This window comes from Schistocerca gregaria, chromosome 3, assembly GCF_023897955.1.
Source record: "Schistocerca gregaria isolate iqSchGreg1 chromosome 3, iqSchGreg1.2, whole genome shotgun sequence".
NCBI classification, from domain to species: Eukaryota; Metazoa; Arthropoda; class Insecta; order Orthoptera; family Acrididae; genus Schistocerca; species Schistocerca gregaria.
Genome location: NC_064922.1, coordinates 211,361,560 through 211,387,889, shown reverse-complemented (window position 1 = coordinate 211,387,889; position 26,330 = coordinate 211,361,560). Strand labels below are relative to the sequence as shown.

Here is a 26,330-nt window from a genome sequence, read left to right as displayed (position 1 = left end):
TCCATGCTGGTGCAGTTGTTTTACAATGTTCTAACTTTTTAGAACACTCTGATATTAGTATAATGGAAACTTTCCATGCGACCAAGTCTCTGATTACTAAATCTGAGCAAAGAATGAAATATTTTGGTATTGGAGTAAATAAAGTTTTTAATAAGTATCTGTTTCAGAAAATGCATTGAAGATAATGTTACAGGCTTTTAAGCTTAACTGAAAACATATTTAGTCAAGAATTTCATATTTGAAGATCATTTGCCATTGGCAGTACAATCTTGGATGCTCCTTTGTCTGTTGTCCAAGCTAAAATTTAAGCATTTTCAAGAGGTAATTGACTCATTTTGGTTAGATGATGTAGTTGAAGATTGTTTGTATTTTGAACATTGTAATACAGAAGATATTTTGAATCAAGGCTTGTCCATGGAAGTGAATGCAAACAGAAGATGTCTCAATGTTTTCTGTATCTTGAGAGCCAAAAATGTTCAGGGTTACAAATTTACTAAAAGTAGTTGGGTTTGTATTAAGAATTATTCCTAGTTCAAATGCTGAGGCAAAAAGTATTTTTCCCCTAATGGACCATAAATAGACTGAATTCTGCAACAAATGTACCCCGAGCTTATAAAAGCAGAACTGCAAGCTGTAGTGAATTTTAATTTTAGCTGTAAATAATGCTTTACATATGTAAAATCAAATGGATCTTTGTGAAAAGAAGCAAAGACTGTTAATAAGTACAAGCAATATTGTAAAATAGAACATGCATGCATGTTATAAATGTATTCCTACTGTTCTTTGTAAAAAAAAAAAAAAAAAAAAAAAAAAAAATGCATTTTAAATGCTTATTTTGTAGGCTTCCTTCTTGATCCCTTGTTTCCCAGTAAAAAGTTGGTGACCCTACTGTTGAAAGCCACATAAAATGAGACTGAAATGATGTTTTTATCTGCCTGTTGAGTGGTTACCTATACTACCTCCATATATTTGTATTCCAACCAGGACTTTACAGAATACTATTAAAGGTAAAAGGCAGGAAGATCACAGAGGGAGGGGAGGGGGGCAGGGAGAGCTCTGAACAACTGAAGATTAGACCCTGAACTCTCTATTTCTCAATATCTCATCCAATAAGTGAGCAGACCACATGCAATAATTTCTGTAGACTTTGTGTCATATGATTCCTCTGATGATGTCTCCAGCATTAAGAGACTAAATGTTAAAGCACAAAAATATGGCTTGGGCTATGACCTAGCACAGAGAGGCCATAGGTATTGAAAAGAACAAAAACAACTTTAATAGAAAAGAAGGAGGATTGAAATTGTACAAGTGCGTGACAGCATACAGTGCCTACTCTACCTCATTATAAGCTCCAGACAAATATAGGTATGACTCTGCAATCTCAAGCAAAGGTATGATGACATCATGACTCAGTTGCAGCATCAGGAGACAAAATATGCACAGAAGTGTGCCTTGGACTACGGCCTAAAGCCCATAAAACAAAAATTGCAAAGTATTAAATTCTATGTGTTTTTCCTTCCCTTTGTTACAATACTGTAACCAATAGTATTGACACCATTTGTAATATTTTCTGTATATTTAAATTTTTTTTAGATTCGTTTTATATTATGTCTTCTCTGTTTTACAATATTGTAACTGATAGTAGTGACACCATTTGTAATGTTTTCTGTATATTTTAATTTTTTTAGATTTGCTTTGTATGATGTTGGAACTGGTTGCTGTACATTTGTAATGTGAACTTTATCTTTCATAGGCTACACATTCGTCGTGAGCATCTACTTGAAGATGCATTTAACAAAATAATGGCTGCCTCCAAGAAAGATTTGCAGAAGTGCAAGTTATATGTTACATTTGATCGGGAGGAAGGACTAGATTATGGGGGTCCATCCAGAGAGTTCTTCTTCTTGCTTTCACGAGAATTATTCAATCCCTATTATGGGTTGTTTGAATATTCTGCAAACGATACATACACTGTGCAAGTGTCACCCATGTCAGCATTTGTTGACAATCACCATGAGTGGTAAGTGAATTTGAGAGCTTTAAAAATATGTACAGAGCAGTTTTTTTGTAGATGTAGAATAAATACAACATTTGTGAAGTATAATTTATTTAATGGCATATACCTGTTTCAAAATAGTGAAAGTATTGATAGCTCCCAAGGAGGCTGACACATGTTGGTGACAAATGATGATGTGTTATATGCTTCAAATGCAATATTTATAAATTATCTTTTGAATGTTTCGCAAGATGATTAATCCCTGTATGGGGATGAAAGCTTATTTGCCTACTTGATGCCATGAATAGATGCTATTGGAGCTGGTCAGCAGATCAAGGGTTAACTGGTGAATAAGTTGAGAGTTTGAGTTATATCCAGAGCTACTATAGGAGCCAACAAGCAATCAGCGTGCAGTTGGAGCAGACAGCTGGGGCAGTAATATAGCTGGAATGTAGTTAGTTAGTCGTCCAGTTAACTGGCCAGTAAATCAGAGTTTCTAGCTAGTGCTGTCATAAGAAGTGATGATGAAACAGATGAGGTGGTAATTTGACAGAGACCAGTAGATGGAAGTGATCTCTCAGGTTTCCTCAGTGCAATTGATTAAAAGTGTGCTTCTGGGCATTCTGCCGAGTTTTTGTTTCAGTTATCTGCAACAATATTTCACTGCCTGAACTAGTCATCTTCTTCAGGTGCTGTGAGTTTTCCTGTTATGTGTACTTGGCTGCCTGGACTCCAACCAGATTGTGAACTACGGTTACTCCCATACCACTGTTCATAGCAGAGTTAAATTCCTGATGTCTGCTATGTGTTTTGAAGCTCTTTTGTTTTTTAGAGTTTGCAATGATATTCTGTGAAATGTAGATCCTATCATCTTCCAACTCTGTTGGATGTGATAGCCGGTGAGATATTAATAAATTAAGTGATAGGAGATAGCACTCCCTTGGCCCACCTTGCCAATGATCACCACAAAAAATTAAAGAACTTTGCCACTAGTCCATTTGCTGTATTGTAGAGGCAGAACATAATTCAGATGAAAAACAAATTTCCCTCTTTGCTCACAGTGCAGAAAAGGTTGATGGATAAATGATCCTCACACTGAATCAGAAGGTATTGTGTGTTATCTACCTCTACACTGTGCAAACCACCATGAGGTGCATGGCAGAAAATATGTTCCATTGCAACAGTTATTATGTTATTCCTGTTCCACTCATGTATGGAGTGTAGGAATAATGATTGTTTGAATGCTTCTGTGCATGCAGTAATGATTTTAATCTTATCCTCATGATCCCTATGTGAGCGATACATGGGGGATTGTAGTTTATTTTTAATCACCATTTAAAGCTGGTTCTTGAAATTTTGTTAATAGACTTTCTCAGAATAGTTTATATCTATCTTCAAGAGTCATCCAGTTCAACTCCTTCAGTATTTCTGTGACATTCTCCCACACAGCAAAGAAACCTGGCCCATTCATGCAGCCCTTCTCTGTGCCCAATATAGTACAGATCCCTCACTCTTGAGCAATATCTAGAACTAGTTGCATGAGTGGTTTGCTAGCAATCTCCTTTGTAGACTGATTGCACTTCCCCAGTATTATACAAATAAACAGAAGTCTACCATCTGCTTCAGCTGCAATTTAACCTATGTGGTCATTCCATGTCATATCCCTACAAAGTGTTACACCCAGGTATATGTAAGAAATGGCTGATTCCAACAGTGACTCATTGATGTTTTAGTCATAAGATACTAAACTTTTCACTTTGTGAAGTTCACATTTTTATGTTTCTGAACATTTAAAGCTTGTTGTCAGTTTTTGCACTACTTTGAATTCTTATCAAGATCTGATTGAATATTTATGCAACTTCTTTAAAACAGTACTTCATTATAGATAAGTGCATCATCTGCAAAAAGCTGCTACTGAAATGTATGAATACAGTTTTAGTTAGTACAAATGTTTAAGAGGTGATCAAAAGTTTCTGTTCAAAGTCCACACTAATGCCTTGGCTGTAAGTCGTAGTTTACATACATCAGAATCACATTGGGTTGCATATATGCTTCAGCAATGTCCTCAAATGAAAAATTGTTGACTGTTCCTTGTATTTAAAATTTAAACTTGTCAGTTAAGTCCCCAATATAATTGAAAGAAAAGATGTGCACCTGTTCATAAAAGGAATAAATACAAATATGTTTCTGTACACGCTAAGCTGTTATTGTCAGCTGAAAGTTCTGTTGTTATAAGTATGATAGAAATAGATAGGCTTGTGCTCAAAATGATAATCCCTTCATTTTGATGATATTCCGTGTTTCTTTTTAAGCATTTTAGGTGAATCTGGACCATTATTGAGCACATTTTTTGGAGTGGGAATTATCCTGCCATTTCAGTTGGAATCCATGATTTCCTCCAGGTGAATGGGAAAGGATGTGAAATTCAAATAGGTGGCTGACTAGCTGTTGTTTTCCTCAGAAATTTGGGATGTTTTTGGACACAAAAAACTTCATGAATTGTCATGATTGTTTATGTGCACCTCAGAAGGATTAGATATGCAGGGAAAAAATCACTTTTGAACACATGACAGTAAAACATTCAAATTCTGAATAATGAATACAGAATCGGCAGGACATAATTGATTTTGTTTTCTACAAGGATGAAACTACTAGCAGAGTAAGGAAAAGTTTGAAGATTCCACCTGAATTTAAAGAAACATAATATTATTAGTTTTGACATGAAAATCAGAAAAAATAAGTTAAGATTAATGAAATATATGTTTTTCTATGTAACAAAAAATTTATTGGGGCTATTCTGGCTAATTACATTAAAAGAAACTATTTCATTGAGATTGATTCATGTTTAATTGTATTTTGACATAATGATAGCTAACAGAAAAACAATTAGTGGACCCCAGGCCTTTGAATTTATAGCCTGGCATTAATTACTGAGCCACCTAACTTCACCATATAACATAACTAAAGATAATTTATTTTTAATTACAAATGCAACAGTATTCTCAAAGAAAATGCTTCTCTATGTAGTGTGTAAAGTATGCCACAACACACGATGTAAAACTCTGTTTGCCCTTTTTTGTTAAAAGATCACGTACTCTGTTTTCTCATAGCTTCCTATGATGGTATCACAATTGACCATTTGAAGTGCACTACTTAACAACTTGCATCTGCTGGGCAGTTATACGCTCTAGTCAAAGGACTGTATCTTATGTTTCCTCCAGCCAGTCTCTGACTAATTTACTGACACCTACAGCTGCACTAGACACAATTGGAGGATGTGCAATAGTCAGAAACATGGAATTATGTGCTAATTTCAGGATATGCTCTATTCTTTATACAGGGACTATGTAATTTTGCTTAATGAAATGTTGTAAATTAAACATCAAACACTAGTGAAAACAAGTGTACTACTGTGTGCAGCAGGGCAGATTCATCCCCTGCACTTAACCTTGTATGAATGCAGTTCCTTTTAATTTACTGAGTTATATATTTGTGTACATATGTTAATCATTGGCAACAAAATTTAAATGTATCACTCTTGGTGATATCAATATTATGGACATTAGGCCATGGACTAAGGCATGTTTCTGTGCCTTATGTCTAATTTCTTCATGTTACTATGTATTAGTTCCCCTGTTTTGTATGTTTTTGGCATACATTTGTGGCACATATAGCAATCATGTGCATGTTGACTGAAACATTGTGGGTTTTGCATGACATAGGGTTAAATGTCATTTTACTGTAAATGTGTATCTTTACAGGTTCCGTTTCAGTGGTCGAGTATTAGGGCTGGCTTTGGTGCATCAGTACCTCTTGGATGCATTCTTTACGCGGCCATTTTACAAGGCTCTCTTGAGACTGTAAGTACTGTGAGCATGAAACAGGCCACTTCTTGTTGTACAATTATAAATTATATGTGTCACTGAATAACAAAACTATGGAGAGACTGTAAGATTGTAGTAACTAAACAATGGCAACATATAATTTTGTTATTTACAAAAAGCTGTATTCCCTAATTTATTAAACACAAGCCTTTGTTTTTGCAGGCCAGTATCCTTGAGTGATCTTGAATCACTGGATGCAGAATTTCATCAGAGCCTTCTGTGGATCAAAGAAAATGATATCACTGGTGATTTTTTGGATCTTACTTTTGCTGTTACAGAGGAGGTTTTTGGTCAAGTAGTAGAACGCGAGCTAAAGCCTGGTGGCCGAAATATTATTGTCACAGAAAAAAACAAGAAGGTACATTAGTATTTGATGTTCTATACTCTTCATAGAATAACTTCTATATTGAGGATAACCACCTTTAGTCATAAAGAGCAGCCATAAAAAAGAGTATGTTGCTGTGTTTCTGACATCACTACTTTTGTCAATGAAAATTTTAAGACGGCTCTGATTTTCTTCTTTAAACTAAGTGGTACGTAAAAACTGTAGAATGAATATCATAATTTGAGACAGACAAAAATGGGCATTCCATAAAACTTAAATCTGGCTGACATTTATGAAGGAAATTACACATTAGTTAACATCCTGGTATGGAGTTTGAGAGGAGCAAAGTTCAAATCACATTCCAGTGATTCTGACAAGGATTTGTAACATCAGTTCATGAAAATGTAGCTATTATTAACTCAGTATTATGAAAAGGATGGTTGTTACTGACCATATAGCGAAGATGCTGAGTCACAGATAGGCCCAACAAAAAGACAGTCAGAAAGTGAGCTTTCAGCCAACAAGGTCTTCAGCAGAAATATACAACACACATGCACACACATTATTGCAAATGCAACTCACACACACGTGACTACAGTCTCTGGCTGCTGAGTATAGCTTAGCAGCTAGGGATGTGGTCTATGTGTATGAGTAACATTAGCGCACACGCGCGCGCATGCCTGTGTGTGTGTGTGTGTGTGTGTGTGTGTGTGTGTGTGTGTGTGTGTGTGTGTGTGTGTGTGTGTGTGTGTGTGCATGTGTGCGTTATGTATTTCCAATTAAGGCCTTGTTGGCCAAAAGCTTACTTTGTGACAGCCTCTTTGTTGTGCTTACCTGTGACTTAGCTCCTCCACTATATGGTGAGCAGCAACCACATTTTCATAATATTGGCACATTCTGTCCTGGATTTTCTATTATTCATTCAGCCATTTTTCTTCGTCAACTTTGTGCAGCTGAACTCATATTCCACCTATAATGATCTCAACATCAATAAAACATTAAACTCTTAATCTTTCTTCCTGCTTTAACTGTTTGTAATCAAATGTGTGTCCAGGAAATGAGATGAACACACTGGGTGTGTTGGTGTGGGTTTATTGTTACTCAAAGCCTTCAGCAACTATGGACCAACACTTCCCAGTGTACATTCTAACATTTAAGTAATTTTTAAATTTGCTATCTATTAAATGAATCTACAATGCTAAAGTGATCATGAATGTTTCTTGTGTGATACTTGACCTTACTCACAGTTGGCAGAATCCTTTTATTTCACAGTTTAGCACATGGCATTAAGTTCTTTTGTGCCCATTAAACACTATGATCTCTTAAAAAATCTTCATTCTTGCATTCTGCTTTGAAAATTTTTTAGAACATTTAATAGTTATAGCACCTCCTTGTTCAGAAACATTGGAGATATTAAGTTGAGTGACAGACAGATGATATTTTTGATTCACTTGTTTTGCTATAAAATAAAAAGTATAACTTGCCATTATTCAAATCTTTGATGCTAGTGGACTACAGGAACTATTCCCATTGGCTGCTCAAGACCAAACTCCAGGCCATTGCCTGTTCAAGCTACAAAGCAAAAATTTATTTGAGCCAGAATTATGTGATGGTAAATGTAATATGATAAAAATATTTGCAAATGTGTTCATGCATAACATGGTACCTAGCTGCTTGAATTTTCCCTGTTGACCTCTGATGATTGTTATAATAAATATTACCAACCAAGTATTCAGAACAGTTTCTGTTCCTCATCTTTAAATTCTTTGTTCATTGTTGTTGCCATATGTTGCCAGATGCAGATCTGGCACTGTACAGTATCTTGTCAACATCTCTGAGGCTCATATTGAACAAAATGTGTAAGGGGTAGTTAATGACAAAATTGCACTTCTCATGTGTGTGTCCTCTTCTGCCAACATCCCATTCCTAATCTGTAAGACATTTCAGGTGGTTACAATTAAAGTGCAGTTACTCACCAAGGTCCAGTGTGGGCTGTAGGTATCTTATGGCAACAAAACTTGGTAGATATGCTAATGTGCTAATGTTGAACCAGTTTACACTGGAAAAAATTGTTCCAGTTTTATCCACCAGATGCAGATCTGGCACTGTACAGTATCTTGTCGACATCTCTGAGGCTCATATTGAACAAAATGTGTAAGGGGTAGTTAATGACAAAATTGCACTTCTCATGTGTGTGTCCTCTTCTGCCAACATCCCATTCCTAATCTGTTACATATGGAAACATTTCTATACATCTTTCTTGCATTCGCAGTGCCAAATTTGCATCTGATGACCAAAATTAGAGCATTTTTTTCTGACGTAAATCAGTTCTGCATTTACACATTAGAATATCTGCCGAGTTTCTCTGCCAAGTTTTCGGCCAATACTGGATCTCTGTAAGAAGCTGTACTTTATTTATAGCCACCCAATACAAGGAACTTTCATAGGTCACTCAACTGTTTTACTCTTCTCTGTTCAATTTACGCGCTGTTCCTTTGGCTTCCTCTGAACCCTATATTTGTGCAACCTACTTCCCTTATTTTTTGTTTCTCTTTCCCATAACATTTGTAAATAAAGTCCTCCTGCTTCAAGTAGTCTGAGTAGGATAGATTGCTACTAACCATATAGAGGAGGTGCTGAGTCGCAGACAGGCACAAGAAAAAATACTGCTGAACATGTGAGCTTTCAACCAAAAGGGCTCCTCCTAATGTAGAAAACTTTCTCTCTCTCTCTCTCTCTCTCTCTCTCTCTCTCTCTCTCTCTCTCTCACACACACACACACACACACACACACACACACATTCACGTAAGTGCAAGTTACACACCGTGCCTCTTCTATATGGTGAGTAGCACTCTATCATTTTGATAATATTATAATTATTTCATCCTGGATTTTCCATTGTCTAAAAAATTTTTGGGAATTTTTCTTTTTTGTCATATTTCTTTATAGGTAAACATTAAAACTATATATGTGTTGTTGATAGAATTATTGGAACCAGCAAACAAAGGAGATGGGGCAAAACGGTATAAAAGCAAGGTTCTTGATTTTCACCCAGTACTTTATCTTAAGCTTCTGATAGCCATCATCTTCAGTAGCAAATTTTGTATCTTACTTTTCTGTTACCATACATGAAATGAAACACTCAGACTTTGTCTGAATGACTTAGTCCATGGTATCCTGTCACGGCATCTCCACACAGTTTGATGACCTGTATCATTGCAGATGAAAACCAATAACAGTCATAAGAATAATAAATTTTAAAACAGATTCCCAAATTTATTGCACTTTTAAATTAAAGACTATCCTGTTTCTCTTTTAAAAGGAGTATCTCGAACGTATCGTGCGTTGGAGGCTGGAGAGAGGAGTAGCTGAACAAACAGAATCACTAGTCAGAGGTTTCTACGAAGTTGTAGACCCTCGCCTTGTGTCCGTTTTTGATGCCCGTGAGTTGGAATTAGTTATTGCTGGAACTGCAGAAATTGATCTTGTTGACTGGAGGAAAAACACAGAATACAGATCAGGTCAGCAAATCTCAAGGATTATTCTCCAAAATAATGTGGATAAATGTTTGCAGTTATAATTAAAAAAGTTCCATTTAATATGTGGTGCACAATTATTATTGTATGTTTGTTAATTTTAATAGTTATTCTGTCAGGAATTTGATGTCAAGAGAGTATCTTGAATTTATAGCCATAATGAGTTGTTGTAAATTACTGCTCACATAAACACTGTTTACTATGTCATACTCTCAAGAATTTCTTTTTGGTGTTTTTAGTATGTAGCTAATAAACTGAGACAAAATTGCTGGTCAGTGCTTAACTTTAGGAGACAAAATATTTAATACTGCCCTGAGACACATATAATAGTGACAATATTATCCTAGCTTTTGAAACTACTAGTTCCTTCCTCCAGAGGGGGGTAGTAGGAGGGTGAAAGAAAGCTAGGTTGTGGAAGATAAAAAGCAAGTGCAGGCCACCTCAGACACCATGAGGATTGAGATGTTAAGCCCAGTCCACATGCTCTGATCTGTCTGTGCAGGTGTGATGTAAGCAGACAAACACTAGTGTCTGGACTGGCCTAACAGACAAGTGTTATACAAAGCCACAAGTACAGTGTCACTCATATAACTGTTGCCAGAACAATTTATAAAGTGAAGTTTGAGCACGAACAGTCTGCTTGGAGAATATGTGATTTACAATGCACTTCTGAGTCATGAAGGGGAGCAGTGATTCCATTCAAATCAGTGGCTTCCTGTTGCTCTTTCTGTATTTGTTTCACCCTTTGTGCATTCAAGAGTATACAATAATACAACAAAAGTTAGTTGTAAATGCAGAGAATATTTATCATATTCTCATACTTGAGTCAATATTTTGTGAATTACTCTTTTACATATTTTACAAAGTGTTTCAGTGTCACATGGATAATACTAGATTTTAAAATGATGTTTCCCACTATGTTTCAGGATATCATGATAACCATCCAGTTATGCAGTGGTTCTGGGCAGCAATAGAGAGGTTTACAAATGAACAGAGGTTGAGATTATTACAGTTTGTGACAGGAACATCTAGCATCCCCTATGAGGGATTTGCTGCACTGAGGGGCAGTACTGGGCCACGGAAATTTTGCATTGAGAAGTGGGGAAAGCCAAACTCACTTCCAAGGTAATGATTTACATTATATGTAGAATAAGCTAGTATACTTTATCTTTACTGAATCGTTTCTTCTTCCTCCTTAACATTTGTCCCACACTCTGGCAGGGTATGTTGTTTTGGCTCTCTGTCACCATTTTATCCACTCTTGTGCTTGATCGGAGTGCAGGCCTGAGATGTTGAGATCATTGTGCAGTGTGTCAAGCCATCAATGCCTAGGTCATCCTAAAGACTGTTTACCATTTACTCTCAAACTATAATCAATCTTAACAACTGTTGTTGTGTCTGCTCTATGAATGTGCCCATACCATCATAACTGTCTTTAATCTTGTCTGCTAATGATGCTACCCTGTACAACTTATGAACTTTATCATTTGTGATGTGAGCATGCAGTGTTAATCCAGATGTCCACCTGAGCATCCTTGTTTCTGTGGCAGCAAGTCATTGTTCCACTTCTTTTGTTGAAGGCCAGCATTCAGGATCGTACAGTGCATCTTCAGCAACTGCTGAGTGTATGTACTTAAAAGCCCTTATTGTTGGGAAAACAGCAGCATTGATTCTGATGGTATGTGGGTCATTTAGATTTGTGGTGAGATACTGTTGTTTTCTTTAGGTTTAGTGGTAGACCTACTTATGCAAGGTTGTTCCAGGTTTGGACTTGAGACTGCAGATCAGTCTTATCTTTGGAGGCCAGTAGCACAACATTAGCATACAGTGATGTCCAGGGTGTGGTTTTCTGAAGATTTCTTGTGACTGTATCCTTGACTGTGATGTAGAGGAGAGGCAAGAGAGCAAATCCCTGATGAACTTCTACAGAAACAGAAAAATTGCCAGATTGTATCTGGCTCTTTGAGTCATGGTAACGCAATCTGACCCACCTTGCTACTCATGTGGCACTCAGTCAAATGCCATTTCAAGGTCAAGGAAGGCAAGGTGTAGGCGCTTTGACATCTTATAGTGCTTTTCAGCCAGCATGGATCTCATCTGTCATCCCATTGCCCTTCATGAGTCCACATCGATTGGTGGTGAGATTGATAACTTTTATTAGTGAGGTGTTCCAAGACCTTGATTGTGTGTGTGAGAAGATATATTGGGCAACAGTTGCTACATTCAGCTCAGCTACTGCTCTACTTCTAAAATGGAACTTCTGTGCTACATGTACAATAAGGTGGGATCCTTCAATAATTTTGTTGAAGAAATCTGTTAACCATTCAGCTGAAAACAAGTGCTTTGATTTCCACAGATCTGCAGGTATGTTCCCTGGTCCCATTGCATTTCCAGTTTTCATTTTATGCAATGCACCAACTACATCATTCTTAGTGGTTGGCGCAATGGGTCCCTGTACAAATGTTAACACTGGAATTGGAACATGTGGAAAGACCTCATTGCAACTTTTCTTAAAATATGGCCACCATTGCTATGCTCCTTGCTTCCTTCTGGTGACATATTTATCTTCTTCAGCACTGATTCCACAGAATTTTTCTATATCCAATCTTTGTCTATGATGCTGCTTCACAAGTTGATAGATTTCTTACTCTACAGTTGGTGTTTCAAGTTTAACACTGATTCGACTGGAGAGGACTGATCTTGCCACCACAACTGCTGTCTTTGCTGTATTCCTAGCTTCATGATAATCGTTACAATTTTGCTCTCTCTCAGAAGTAAAGAACTTCTGATATAGCTGCTTTTTAACATGCATGGATTTCTTGACCTCTTCAGTATATAGCCATGATGGCAACTGCTTTTACATTGTCCGGGTTTTGCAGTGCTTAATTTTTCACAAGTTTTTGCTATGAGACATTCTTTCGGAAATCCCAAGTTGTTCCTTACATCAGTAGTAGGCACGAACCATACGTGACTAGAACAGAAAAGGGAGGTAGTAACAGTGGAACATAAAGTGCCCTCTGCCACACACCGTTGGGTGGCTTGCGGAGTATAAATGTAGATGTAGATGTAGAAGAGTGATGGCTGAAATGATATCATTTTCCATTTCTTTGAGTCGCCATCATTTAAACCATTCCAGCCATTGCATTCTCTCTTCCTGTGACATGGAGGTTTTATGCACAGATTATTGACAGTAATCTAGTTAATTTACTTTAAAACTAGGTTTTATTGCAGTAGATATCCTAAGTGAAACAACTCAAGCATCAAAATTACATAGAGACAGAATGAGTGGCCACTGCATACCTTCAATAAGTGAAATTCCAGGACAACTGATTAACATACTAAAAGTATACAAATCAGCAAAACATGATGACTTACTGTTGTAATGGGCTGGGTGCAGCAGCTTCAGTGTACCTCAAACAATCATGAAATGCGATTTTGTATACGTTTATGTGGCAGTGTTTCTATTGTTATGCAGCTGGAAGATAGCAACAGTGCTGCTGGCAGGGCTCTTCTTATATCAACTTGTCTACGGCCTTCAAACTGCAAGTTCTCATTTCTGGTTACTGAAGATGCCACAGTAAATTATTGCTTCCAACAAAATGGTACACAGACAGGCATGACTTAGAACCCATTAATATAATGGTAAACATTTCATTTTGGAAAATCATGTCGTTCTTTGTTCACTTTTATTATTCAAACTGCAAAGCATAACTAAGAGAAAAAGAGGCAATTAAAGCATAACTAACAGAAAAAGAGGCATTTAGTCTTTAACACTCACATTTGTGAAGCATAAGCTAATACATGTTATATGAAGTTTTCTGCTATTAATGATAATTTTAAAGCAAGTAATGATATTCATGTGGCTGTTAGATGAACATAAAATTTTGTTCTTAGTAAATGGGTATTTCTAAAATAGGACAGTCAGTATTCTTGAAAATAATACTTTTTGTTAATCTGCATCATCATAATAATCATCATTATCATCATAGTGAGGCATTTAATATCCCCTGTTGGACAAAGGCCTTCTGCAGACTTTTACATTTATGCATCACTGTCACTTCTGCATGTTTTCTAATGCCATCCACTCACTTTTCATTAGGCCGTTCTCTTGGTCTTATATCGCCTCTTCAAATCCAGCAAAGTAGTATCTTTCTCCATCTACTATCCATTCACCTTGCTACATGTGTTATTTACCTGTTTCATTTCCATTATGGATGATGTTATGTCTTTGACTTAAGCCTGTCCTCTGTCATGTCTAGCCATTCTCAACATCCATCACTCCATTGCTTGCCAAGAATGCCTTAGGTTTCGAATGTCCCTTGCATTAAAAGTCCCTATCTAACTGCTTTTAAATTAAAACTAGTAGCATGCACATTGCCCTTCAGACACATGGAAAGCTTTTTTTTGAAGGCCCTTTTTGGCTTACAACAAGCACTTCATTCCATTTTATTGTTCTGTTTTCATTTCATTTACTGTCAGTCCAATCATTGACTTCACTTAACCTAATCTTATCAATTGACTTCATTGTTAATTTGTACCATTTTCTGCATAATGTGTTGATTGTACACTGTCAAGTCACATTAATGTGACCACTTGTCAGAAGCCTGAATAACCATCTTTTCCAAAGTGAACTGCTGCAAGATGTGCAGGAAAAGTTTCATCGAGTCTCTGGGAGGTACTGACAGGGATATGGAGCCATGCCAACTCTAGTGCTATGGCCAGCTGTGTTAGCTTTCTTAGCTGAGGAACCACGGCACAAACAGCCTGATCCAGGTGGTCCCACAGATTCTCAATTGGGTTTAAACCTGGGGAGTTTGGTGGCCAGGGTAATAAGCTAAACTCATCCTAGTGCTCTTTCAACCATGTACATACACCGTGAGCTGTGTAACACATTACATGTCCTGCTGGTAGATGTCATTGTGCTGAAGAAAAACAGACTACATGTAGGAGTACCTGTGGCCTCAAGGATACAGGCATACTTGTGCCTTCCAGGGTGATGAGATCACTCAGGGAATGCCACAAAAACATTCCCCAGACCATAACACTCCCTCCTCTGACCTGGACCCTTCCAGCGATTGTTGCAGGGTGTTTGTTTTCAGATGTTTCAAGCCATACATGCCAACAGCCATATGTCTGATATATATAATATACGATTCACCTGAGAAGGCTACTTGTTGCCACTTACTGGATGCCCAGTGCATTCATCTCTGTTGAATAGCAGCCAGCATGTGTGCATGAACCAGATGCCTGTTGCAGAGGCCCATTTGCAGCTGTGTTCACTGAATGGTCATTGAGAAGACACTGTTGATAGCCCCTCAATTCATCTGGACAGTCAGTTGCTCAACAACTGCATGTTTATTCATTCATGCGCATCCCCGCATCCGTCTTTCACCCATCATCTATGGCCCCTGGTGCAGTGCACTTGCCTTGATGTCTGTTTGGGATAGTACCATTTAGCTATGCTTTCTCTAGAGCTTCTGAGAAAAACTTAACCAATGTGGAATCTCCTTTTCCACCCTTGGTCCAAAAGCTAATGGTCATGCCTTTTGGATGTCAGATAAATCACTCTGTTTATACATTACGACAACAGCTACACTGTTTGTGTGTTCCCTGACACACTTTATGTATCTTCCACTGCTAGTGCTGCTATCTGCCATTTGTGAGTAGTTATTACAAGTTGATGTCACACACAGGTGGTAGTCATTTTAATGTGACTTGACTGTGTACACTGTTTTAGTTTCATGTAATTGATTTTCAACCTTACTTTCAAACTAGGTCTATGAAGTTTGTCCACTCATTGTTTTTCCAGTTTGGAACTTTCTCTAGAGCTGCTGAGAAAAACTTTACCAATGTGGAATCTCCTTTTCTAACACCTCTTTCAGTTATGAATATCTCATTTCCCCGTCAATGTCTAATGGAAGCTGCAGCTTTGACACATATATATTCTTCAGTGTACTGACATAGGCTGAACTAATGCATACTTTCTCAAGGGCTTTTAGCACAAATGTTGTTGAAATGTATAGAGAATCCTAGTCAAAGTGGTGATTCATACGACTACCCTATTCTATTATATTGTCCAAAACTTGCAAGTATTCTTTTGTGCTACATCCACCTGTGATGACTGCTTTTCCCTGTGCCTGATGTAAATCAATGTTTTCTCCTTAAAGATTTTGATAATTTGATGAGTACCATGTACATTAGACACGAGGCCAAGAAATCTGTATTGTATATCTTGTCTTCTCCTTGCCTTTAAAGTCAAACAGGCCAAGAAATATGTATTATATATCTTGTCTTCTCCTTGCTTTTAAAGTCAAACAGTTACAATGTTATTCCACTTTAGAGAATTTTCTTGCCCTCAGATATTCTTAAATAATGTTGTAAAATCCTTTTGTATTTTTACCTGCAGCTTTAATCATTTCTATTTAAATATCATGATGTCATGGTGTCCTTCCTATTTTCATATCTCAAATGACTGTATACAAAATATGTAGCCTTACTTCTGGATGCCACTATTTTCATTGTTAACTGTGTGTGTTTGCAAACCATCTCTTAAATTATGCAAACATTTAAAGAAGTCTTAAAATTCTCCTACAGTTTTGTCTCTATTGCTAGTTAGACCTACTGTGCCATTAGACATGTTAACTGATGAAATTTGATGTCTACCCAACAAAAGTTTTATGTTTTTTTTCCATGATCTTATTTTTTTTCTGTTTCTTCACTTATCAAATTTTCATTATATCTTTTCACACCATCTCAAAGACATCACTGAATAGTCTTTACTCTACTGTGTTCATATTATTGTTTTTATTTCTTTACTAAATGCCTTGTTTCACTTGAAGTTCCTTTTTTTCACTATCTTCATGCAAGCATCACCTGTTATCCAAAATACACTTGTTAAGCAGATGTAGTATAAGCATAATATTTAGTCTGATGTAATACCCTGTTCTTAAATAAATTTCCATAATCTACATTTTTTCTTCGTCCCTAATGAGCCTCTTTTTCCCACCTTTAGTTTTTATTTTCTTGTCTTTATTCTAATTTGTGATTACTTGCAATTTAAATGTGGTTTAGTACTGTAACATCCTGAATAGTTGGGTTCATTTGTAGTGCTATTAGTTTTTTCTGGAAGAACTGGTAAAGGCAATGACATTTTTCTTTCCAAATTCTAATAATGCGTGATCTCTATCATTTCTGATTGCATATCCAGAGTTTCTCACTGAAGAATTTTTATTTAATTTATGTATTTTTGTCAAATTAAAATCCCTCATTTTCCTCTTGTTGTGATATTTGCTGTTGTTTATATTTTTGTAATTCATCAGAGAAGTTTGGATTTGATTTCCACAGAATGACATTTGTTTATTTTTAGGACAAACCTTTGTATTCTGTTCAAAATTCCTTCAGTTGTACTATTCATTTTAATTTTCATGTCTACAATAAAGGCTACACCTGAATATGCTCCGTGTTGTGTTCTTCTTGAGTAATACACTCAAATTTCTGACAACTCTACTATGCATCATTTTATCTCTTCAAGATTTTCTTCCAACATCACTACACTATCTGCAAGTCATTGTCCATACATAAAACATAGTAGATGTAGCTGGGTTTCTAAGGTCCACGTTATTGTCTGTTTAGCAAAACTTCAAGTGTCAAGATAGGGATGCAAAAGCAGCTGGGAAAACCCCATGGTCTGAAGCCACAGCTGGATTATCTTCAGTCTGTCACTCCCAATAGTCTTTCACCTGAGTCAGACTACTGAATTTTCAGGAACTTTCACATGGCAATACCAGGAACTTTATCCTAGCCTGACAGGGCTTGAAGATTTTGGCAAGATACATGAACAGAGTAAACCTTAGTAGAAGTATGCTCTCAACAGTCTCACCTGAGACCTATTTAGCTATAAATGTCAGAGCATGAGATCAAGACAAGCAGTTGTCATAATTTTCATATACAAGTAGTTACATCATGTTGTCATTTTAATTTGTGTCCCTGTAACACATTCAGTTATAAGAGTGTCACACTATGATGCAATACTCAGTCTGCATTGTAGATTGGTGAGCAGCATACCCATATTTTTCCCTTCAAGTGATTACACAATAAATCATTGTTTAATTCACAAAGATGTCATTTTAGAATTATAATATATTCTCATACTCCCTCCTAGAACTTTCAGAGACACTGGCTTTGACATTGCATTAAGTCATATAACCACAAATGACTCAAACAATGGAAACTGCAGGTAGGGATATCATCAACAATATAGGAAAAGATAGATTGCTACTTACCATAAAGATGGCACATTAAGTTGCAGACAGGCATAATTAAAACACTTACACATATGCTTTAAGCCACAGTCTTTGTCAGAAAAACACACACACACACACACACACACACACACATACACACACACACACACACACACACACACACACACACACACACAAGCAAGCACACCTCACACACACATAACTGCCAACTCTGGTGGCAGTTTGGACTAGAATGTCACTATCTTGTGGGATTGAAGCAGCAATCTGGAGGGGGTGGGAAAGGGGAAGGGATAGCAGAGTACAGGTAAGGGGGGGGGGGGGGGATGTGTGCAGGGACTGGAATGCCAACAGGCATGGCATCTGGAGGTTGTAGGGAAAATGAGGCGTGGGGAAAGATGGGTGGGTGCATTGGCAAAGGGCAGCAAACAAAGAGGGTGGGATGTGATAGGACAGAGGGAAATTGAAACTGTTGGGCAGAGGGTGTGGGGACAGAATCTTTCCATAGGTCGAGGCTAGGATAATTACAGGAGCGGAGAATATATTGTAAGGATAACTCCCATCTGTTCACAAAAGCTAGTCATGGAGCGGAGGACCCAGGGGGCTCAGGTAGCAAAGCAGTCATTGAAATGAAGCATGTTACGTTCAGCTGAATGTTCTGCCACCAGGTGGTCTACTTTGCTCTTGGCCACAGTTTGGCAGTGGCCATTCATCCTGGTGGACAGCTGTTTGGTAGTCACACCAATATAAAAAAAAAAATTGTGCAATGATTGTAGCAGAGCTGGTAAATGACATGGCTGCTTTCACAGATGGCCCAGTCCCTGATGGGATAAGACAAACCCATGACAAGAATGTAATAGGAAGTGCTGGTTGGGTGTATTGGGCAAGTCTTGTATCTGGGTCTTCCACAGGGATAAGATCCTTGTGGCAAGACGTTAGGATTGGGAGTGGCATAGGGATGGACTAGGAGGGTTGGGAAGGATCTCTTGGGTAGGGTGTCTCTTAGGGCATGATGATAAATAATCAAAACCCTGGCAAAGAATGTGGTTCAGTTGTTTTAGTCTGGGTTGGTACTGGGTGACAAAGAAGGTATTCCTTTATGGCTGGTACTTGGGGGTGGTGGGAGGATTTGGGGTGTTAAGGGAAATGGCACATGAGATCTGTTAGTGGACCAGGTCTGAGGGATAGTGGCTGTCTGTGAAGGCCTTGGGGTGAGACCCTCAGCATACTGAAGTTTGAGTCAGCCAGCAGAAATACAGAGTTATACATAAGATCTAGAAAAAAAGGTTTTTCTCTGTTTGCTGTAAAAGGTGTTTGTAGAACAGAAATACAGGACTTTGATGCACAAGGAGAGTATTTTTTGTACATTCTGTAAATGCTACCTGTGAGTATTCATTATTTGTAGGTGCTTCTCAAATGTCATTTGTTGATAGGACTCCTGTTTTACCATCCATTTCTTTGCTACACAGCTCAGAAAGTTCTGTTGGTGTCACTTCTCTACTTTGTTATCACTTTGCCTTTGAATCTTCTTCATATTCCTTACTGGTGTGATCATTTATTGTTGAAATGGCAATGTGTAAGTTGATTATTCAAGAATACATATTTGAATATACATTATTATCAAGTCGGTGTTCTGTGTTGCTCATAAAATTTGTCATTATCTAGTAATGTGGTTTCATTGCAGTTCTTTTTTTTCTGCCATCATTATAGGAGTTGTAACTGTAACTGATGATATCAATAAAATACCATGAACTCTGCAGTGTTATTTTAGTGAACTTAAAAATAGTGGGGATGGCAGAGGTTCTAGTAGAAGGTTACTGTTGCCACAAGTCTCATATTAAGCATCTTTCTTCCTTCTTATTCACTTTCAGAAACTGTAATTATTTGTAAAAATAATTTTCAGTGTGTATTTTCTTTTGTACATAAAAGATTTGTTTTATGTTGTAGGGCTCACACATGTTTTAATCGTCTGGACCTGCCACCATACCCCACACCAGAAGTACTTTATGAGAAGTTACTTCTGGCAGTTGAAGAGACAAACACATTTGGTATAGAATGAAATGCCAAAATGTTATAAAGTAGCACATTGATAGAAATACAGCAAATTGTGACCAAAGAAAGCTGCCGTATGAGGGCTACTCATCAGGACAGCATGTGTGATGAGTTGTGAAGTCTGTTTTGTTATGCTGGAAACAGCATATTCAACAGTGTCACATGGTTAACTAAATTCTCAGGCATATTGAATCAGCTGCATTAGCTATTGAGTTTTGCATCTTTGTGTGTAATTTAAGATGTGCAGTTTAGGAAGAGTTCCCTTTATGAGTTTTGTGGCATTTAGTATTTTATTTTTCTGTAGAATCGCCTGTTATATCACTTACAGTTACAGGTCAGATATACGATGTTACAGCTAGTTACCAAAGCTGGAAGAGGTTAAAAGACTTAATAGTGATATTTTATCAACATAATTAATATTTGTGTAAAATGAAACAAGTATCTTGCCTGTTACAATTCACTTGTGCATTGACTGGTACTTTGCTTTTGTACGGGAGATTTTAGCCAAGGGCTATAGTTAATCTTTTGCCAGTGAAATGTGGCAAATGAAATACAGCATGGTCAGTGATCTGTTCCATGTAATGTGTACATGAAAATCATTAAGATATTTTACAAGAGAAATTTATTTTGTATTGTAAATTTTTCCTCTGTTTGAAATGTGAAAAATAAGAAATATATTAGCTTGCTTCCCCATCAATTCTCAGGTCCCAAAGTTTCGGACAAAGCTTGCTATTTTACTATGAGCATGCACACAAAAAATTTATATGTATTGATTTTTGATCAGCAAAGAAATTGCAAATGTTCATATTAAACATTTCTTTCATATAAATGAATACTTCTCTCTTGTTGTGAGTACTTTAATTATGAATATCCAGCTCTCTGCATTGTCATAGCATAAAAATTTAAATACTTTGCTGCAAACAGTGTAATAATGCGGCAGTTATTTTTATATCCATATTAAACATAGACTGAGATGTTTCTCAATGTAAAGATTTATGCTGTAAGCAGTGGTATGAAACTGTGAGACAGAAACACAACTACAAAACTTTATCAGGATACTTAAATTAGTTGACTGCAGATTTTTTAGTCTCCTTAGATAATGCTTCATGTAGTTGATTGCATTATCACAGAATTTTCATATAAAGATTTACTGCATAAGTGCTGAGTAATTTCATATAATATGAATATGTCACATAGAGACTTTCAAACAATGTTTGTTGTACACTGAAATTTTGCAGTTGTTGACAAGAGATGTTAACAGCTCAAGAGTTGAAGCTATCTCTGTCACCTTTGCTGAATCAGCAAGACATTTTGCTACGCATTCCGGCCAACCAGTGCTTGCCTTGAATATATATTTAAAAATTAAACAAATAAATGACATTAAAGTGTTTAGAAAACTAAATTTATGTTGCGTCCACATATTTTATTCAGCACAGATTTCTAAATGGAACAGCTTTAAGTATTCATTTCAAATAAGAGAGGTGCATCAACAAGGGGCCAACAATCTTGACAAATTTGAGATGGAATACTTTGCATGTTTCTTTCAAGTTACAGCTTTTGCACATATGCTAATACATGTTTACTTGTAATTAATATCATCTGAAACAAATATTTTTGAATTAACTGGTATTATTTTTACTTTCAACCTCATTTGATTTCTGCTTTATATGCTACTCGTTTTTAGTATTAAAAGAAACTACAATAAATTCTTGTCATTCCAGTTTTGTAGTTATTGAATTTCTTGAGCTTTATATAAAATGTAGATATACTGAGTTTGTCTCTTTACAAGCTTGCAACACATGTTTTACATAATGTATGCTTTCAGAATTTTGTTAGGTTTGTTTGTTTTTTGCAGTAATTCACAATATTAAATAACTCATATTATTTGTGCCTGAAGATTATCATGTTCCAACAAATATAATAATATACCAATTTCTTTGGTGCAGCTAAATTCATTAATAGCTGCACTTCTAAGTGTCTTTATTGGGATTGCTCAAAATTTAAATACAGTAGTATTTGCACATAGTACTAAATCAGCTATAATTCCTAGTCAATTACACTCTCATACAGCACATTATGATTGCTTTAAAGCAAAATATTGTATTCAAGCAATATAGTATTTATCTTCCTCATAAATACGTTTATTTGTTTCTTTATTTGATGATACTACATTGAATGCTGCTCCTTTTTGTTCTTTTATTATTTTTACTCCTAGCTCACCTGGCAACTGTAGAAATAAACTTCTTTTTGCCATGCAGAGATTAGACATTTCTGTTTCATTATGATTAGAGAAGGGAGGTTTTGAAATTCTCTTCATGGCTACATGCAATTGTACCTTATTATTCACCAAACCATTTCTTGAAACTTGAATCTCTGTGTCAGAACATATGATTTCAACAAACCTGGCAAAATTCTGAGGCTGTATATACTTCAGTATTACTCACACACTAGTTGCTATGTCCTCTAAAGAGGCTTTGAAAATATAACAGCACATTTTTGATGTCCATTATATGATTACATGCACTAAAACTGCATGCAGCACTGTGAATTTTTAAGCATTTTTCAACATGCTAAGAATTATACAGTCTCACAATATTATTGTTGTTGTTGTTACTGTTATAAATGTATGTGGCTAGTTCAGTATATACTGTAGGGTATGTGTGGTGTCATTCTGTCATTTTTGTTTTATTTATACATATGTCTTTGATTTTAAACTTTTGGGACATGAAAGAAATTTTCCTTTTAGAATCACTATTATCCACTTACTGTTGTATAGATAGAGGAAAGCAAAACTTTGTAGTATGCTTTTGGCAATTCATTTAAAATTAGTCTAATTTTCAAAAATTTAATATTTAAAAAAATTATCTTGAGGGTGTGCTGTTTGTGTTCATAAGAATTTAGACTGGTAAGCCACACTATAATTCAAAGGCTCTGAAATTGATATTTTCATAAACCAAGCTGTGTGTATGATCAAGAATATTGTGTTGTAATCACCTAGGGGAAGTACAGGTATATTGGTCTTAGACTGACAGAAATGTTTCATAAGCAGCAGGAATGGACATAGTATTTACAAACTTACAGCTTAAACAAAGACGTGATGCGAAAATTTTAAACAGTTACTTGCTTCATTGGTTGTTTTCTTGTGCAAGATTTGTGTGTTTATTTGTAAATCACAGAGCAATATGATTGTGTGACAAATGGTTATTTTCAGGGAAACCTAATATCAGCAGTCTAAAAACAATTCTAGTTTACTCGAAAGTGTTTACTGCAATGCTTTTTATGTCTTGTTTAATATGCTTTGTTCTTTTGTACAAAACTTGGTGGCTGAATTATTCTTCCATTTATCACTTGACATTGTTCCTAATTTTTTTCTTCTCTTAATGCCTATCATTTTTTCTCCACATTTATTTGAGAAATGTTCTCTTGTAAGAAGATGTGATGTAATGTGACAAAATGTGGAAAATGTGTGTGAAGAGATTGTGATTAGGCTTAATTAATGTGATCATCCTTCAGTACTAGTCATGTAAGATTATTTATACTTAATATAGTTATATATACATATATGAGCATGTGTGTATGTGTGTGTTGTTTGTGTCAAATATGTAAATCTTTCGTGTACAGTCTATGTAGATAATTCATTTCTTGCTGTGCAACTGTATGCACAATCACCATGTTGCGTAGTAGCATGTTATTATTTATTTCATTCATTGTTTACAGTCATGGCCAGATATAACTTTTTTTTTTTGAAATATTAAATGCTGTTACTGAACTACAATTTTGTTCTTCTTACCCTTCTCTTTATTTAATATTGAGGCTTATGCCTGTTCACAGGTCAAAATAAAAAACATATGTGGTGTCAAATGTGTCTGTTTTAGTTAAAATGAATAAATAGGAAGCACTTTACCAACCAGCATGTGTGCTGACATTGGTGAGCCACCACTGAATGTGTGACACACATAAAGGGATGGCCAAGTTACATAAGATTTGTCCCTTTGGGAGGATATAAATCACAACTTTTGAAGATTTATTAATTCTTCTCTACTTAAGATCCCCATAAATTTACACATTTTCAGTTAATGATGTACAACTTGCTCTATGCCATGATTGTAGCAGTCCTGAGTTTGACTCAGAAAAAGTTTTTTGCTGCCTCACTGTTACTGGAAAAATGTTGTGCACACAGCGGTTCTTTATTTTCCACATCGACACTCTGCAAAACACTGCTACAGACATGACAAAGGGTGTTTCCCGTTGTAGCACTTACTAGGGTTTTTGCATGGAAGGTGCACAGGATTTCAGTGACTCTCTGCATGCTGCGAACAGTGTAATCTTCCAGAATGAGATATTCACTATGCAGCAGAGTGTGCACTGTTATGAAACTTCCTGGTAGATTAAAATCTTGCCTTTTGTTCCTGATAGAAGTGATACTCATGGGGCTTGACTTGAAGATTGTCAGTGCGAGTCCCATGTGATTGAAGAAATTTTGAGCACCTTTACATGTGTGGGAGCATTTGCAGAGGTGGTGGCATAAAGTTTCTGATCACCAGATATCGTGCCACTGTTCTGGGTTAAATTCCAAATCTCTCTGCAGTGTTTCATGGAATGAGGGCATGCAACACAGTTGCTTAAACTCATTGTAAACCTCAGTATTATTTGAGAGCAGTAGGCTATATGGTGGCACCTGAGCTAGACACCTCCCTTCTTTCATCATCATCCAACACAAATCTGACTACACTGAAACACATCCATTACATTCACCTACACTTGATGGATAAACTTAAGAGAACTGTCGTACAATGTGAGAAAAGAGGCATTGTGCCTACTGATAAGGCAGCTGAACCTACCTCTCAGGATCATTAGCCAATGTGTCATAAGACTCTTGTTGTAACCTTGACTTCAAAGTTAACAGCAATTATGGAACACAAATAAACATATGTAACAACAGATTAAAACTGTTTATTAAGTTCACAAAACCAAACAATAACAAATTTGGACGGGAATTAATATAAGCCGTAGTTCCAGGTTAACATGTAAAACTGAAACTGATGTATGTCCGAGCACTACTAATTCACAATGCAGACATAATAGTAGTTATAATATTAATTGAAGTTACATTAAGCCAGGTGCTGGCAGAAGCCATATACTCACCAGTCCAAGCACTATATGCAAGAAGTAAACATCAGTCCAGGTTAACAGCAGTGGAGGTTGTAGTTCACATGTAGAGGCAAATAAGTCAAATAATACCAACTGAGAGAGTGTCTACCACCAGATGGTCTCAAATTCATATGCAACAGAAGTTATGTGACGACCCTGGAATATCAGCAGGTGCACGTGTTGGATGTTGGCAGAGTTATACATATTAAAGCGTCCATATCTTCCATTTGCATGTCTGGTGAGGTTAATAAATCCTTCCTTCCTTGACCTGGCATTAGAGACTGTAACTGCCTGTCCAATGAGGGGGAGGACAATTTTGTGGAAGTGACCATGCTCTGGGCTACTCAAAGATGTCCAGGGCCACTGCCAACAGTGGTGTTGGATCCAAAGTGTCTTGCATAGGCCTAAAGATTTCTGGGAACATACATATCCCTGTGGGACATGGTAGGTCCGGTGATTCAACCATCAGTGAAGCTAGATAAATGTCCATGGGTGTGCCCATCAGCTCACAGGAATGGAGGGGGGCAGGGCACCATCCTCTGTTATTTTGGAAAAGAGAGAGTTACAGTGTGGTTGCTGTCCAGTGAGCCACAACCAGAGTAGATTTTGATATCAGCACAGCTGCCCAACAACACCTGGCATTTCTGCTTTTGTGCCGTGGAATGCTGAATCTACATGGGACTCCATCTAAATTTGAATGCCCACACCAGTGCACATCCACATAGTGTAGCTGCATCTGCTTCTTGTTCTGGGGTGTAAACAGGAGATCCAGAAACATCCTGTGAAGATGCCCACATAGGAGCTCTGCCAGACTTCTGCCTTTGGCAGTTGTTAACCTTTCAGAAGACAGGAATCCATTTAATGCTGAAGCTAATTTAGCAGGACATTTGCACTTGGGTAGTTTGGTTTTGGGCATGAGTGTTGCATTGCAGTGACACAGTGCTCTGCAGCAGACTGTTAACAAAGGCCAGAGCATACACATCAGGCTTTCAGGTAGGTGACTGGCTTCACGATTTTTCAAATCGTAGACAGCAAGTGTTGATCAGAGATAAGGATAACACTGGGAGTGTCACTGTGAAGTGTGATAGAACTGCAAGATCTGATGGATGGGGTGGGCAGCAGTT

The 26,330-nt window shown here is 36.8% G+C and overlaps 1 protein-coding gene across 5 annotated transcripts in view; it reads left to right on the top strand.

The window, feature by feature from the left end:
• Positions 1-23,800, top strand: part of LOC126356312 (uncharacterized) — a 769,127-nt gene extending 745,327 nt beyond the window's left edge. For all 5 annotated transcript variants that reach the window (XM_050007272.1, XM_050007273.1, XM_050007271.1 and 2 more), the window contains 6 exons: positions 1,754-2,020; positions 5,758-5,856; positions 6,043-6,238; positions 9,529-9,727; positions 10,669-10,867; positions 19,951-23,800. In XM_050007272.1, the coding sequence (XP_049863229.1) occupies positions 1,754-2,020; positions 5,758-5,856; positions 6,043-6,238; positions 9,529-9,727; positions 10,669-10,867; positions 19,951-20,062 (1,072 nt within the window). In that variant the 3' untranslated portion in view covers positions 20,063-23,800. The remainder of the gene's footprint in view (positions 1-1,753; positions 2,021-5,757; positions 5,857-6,042; positions 6,239-9,528; positions 9,728-10,668; positions 10,868-19,950) is intronic.
• Positions 23,801-26,330: the final 2,530 nt, after the last annotated feature.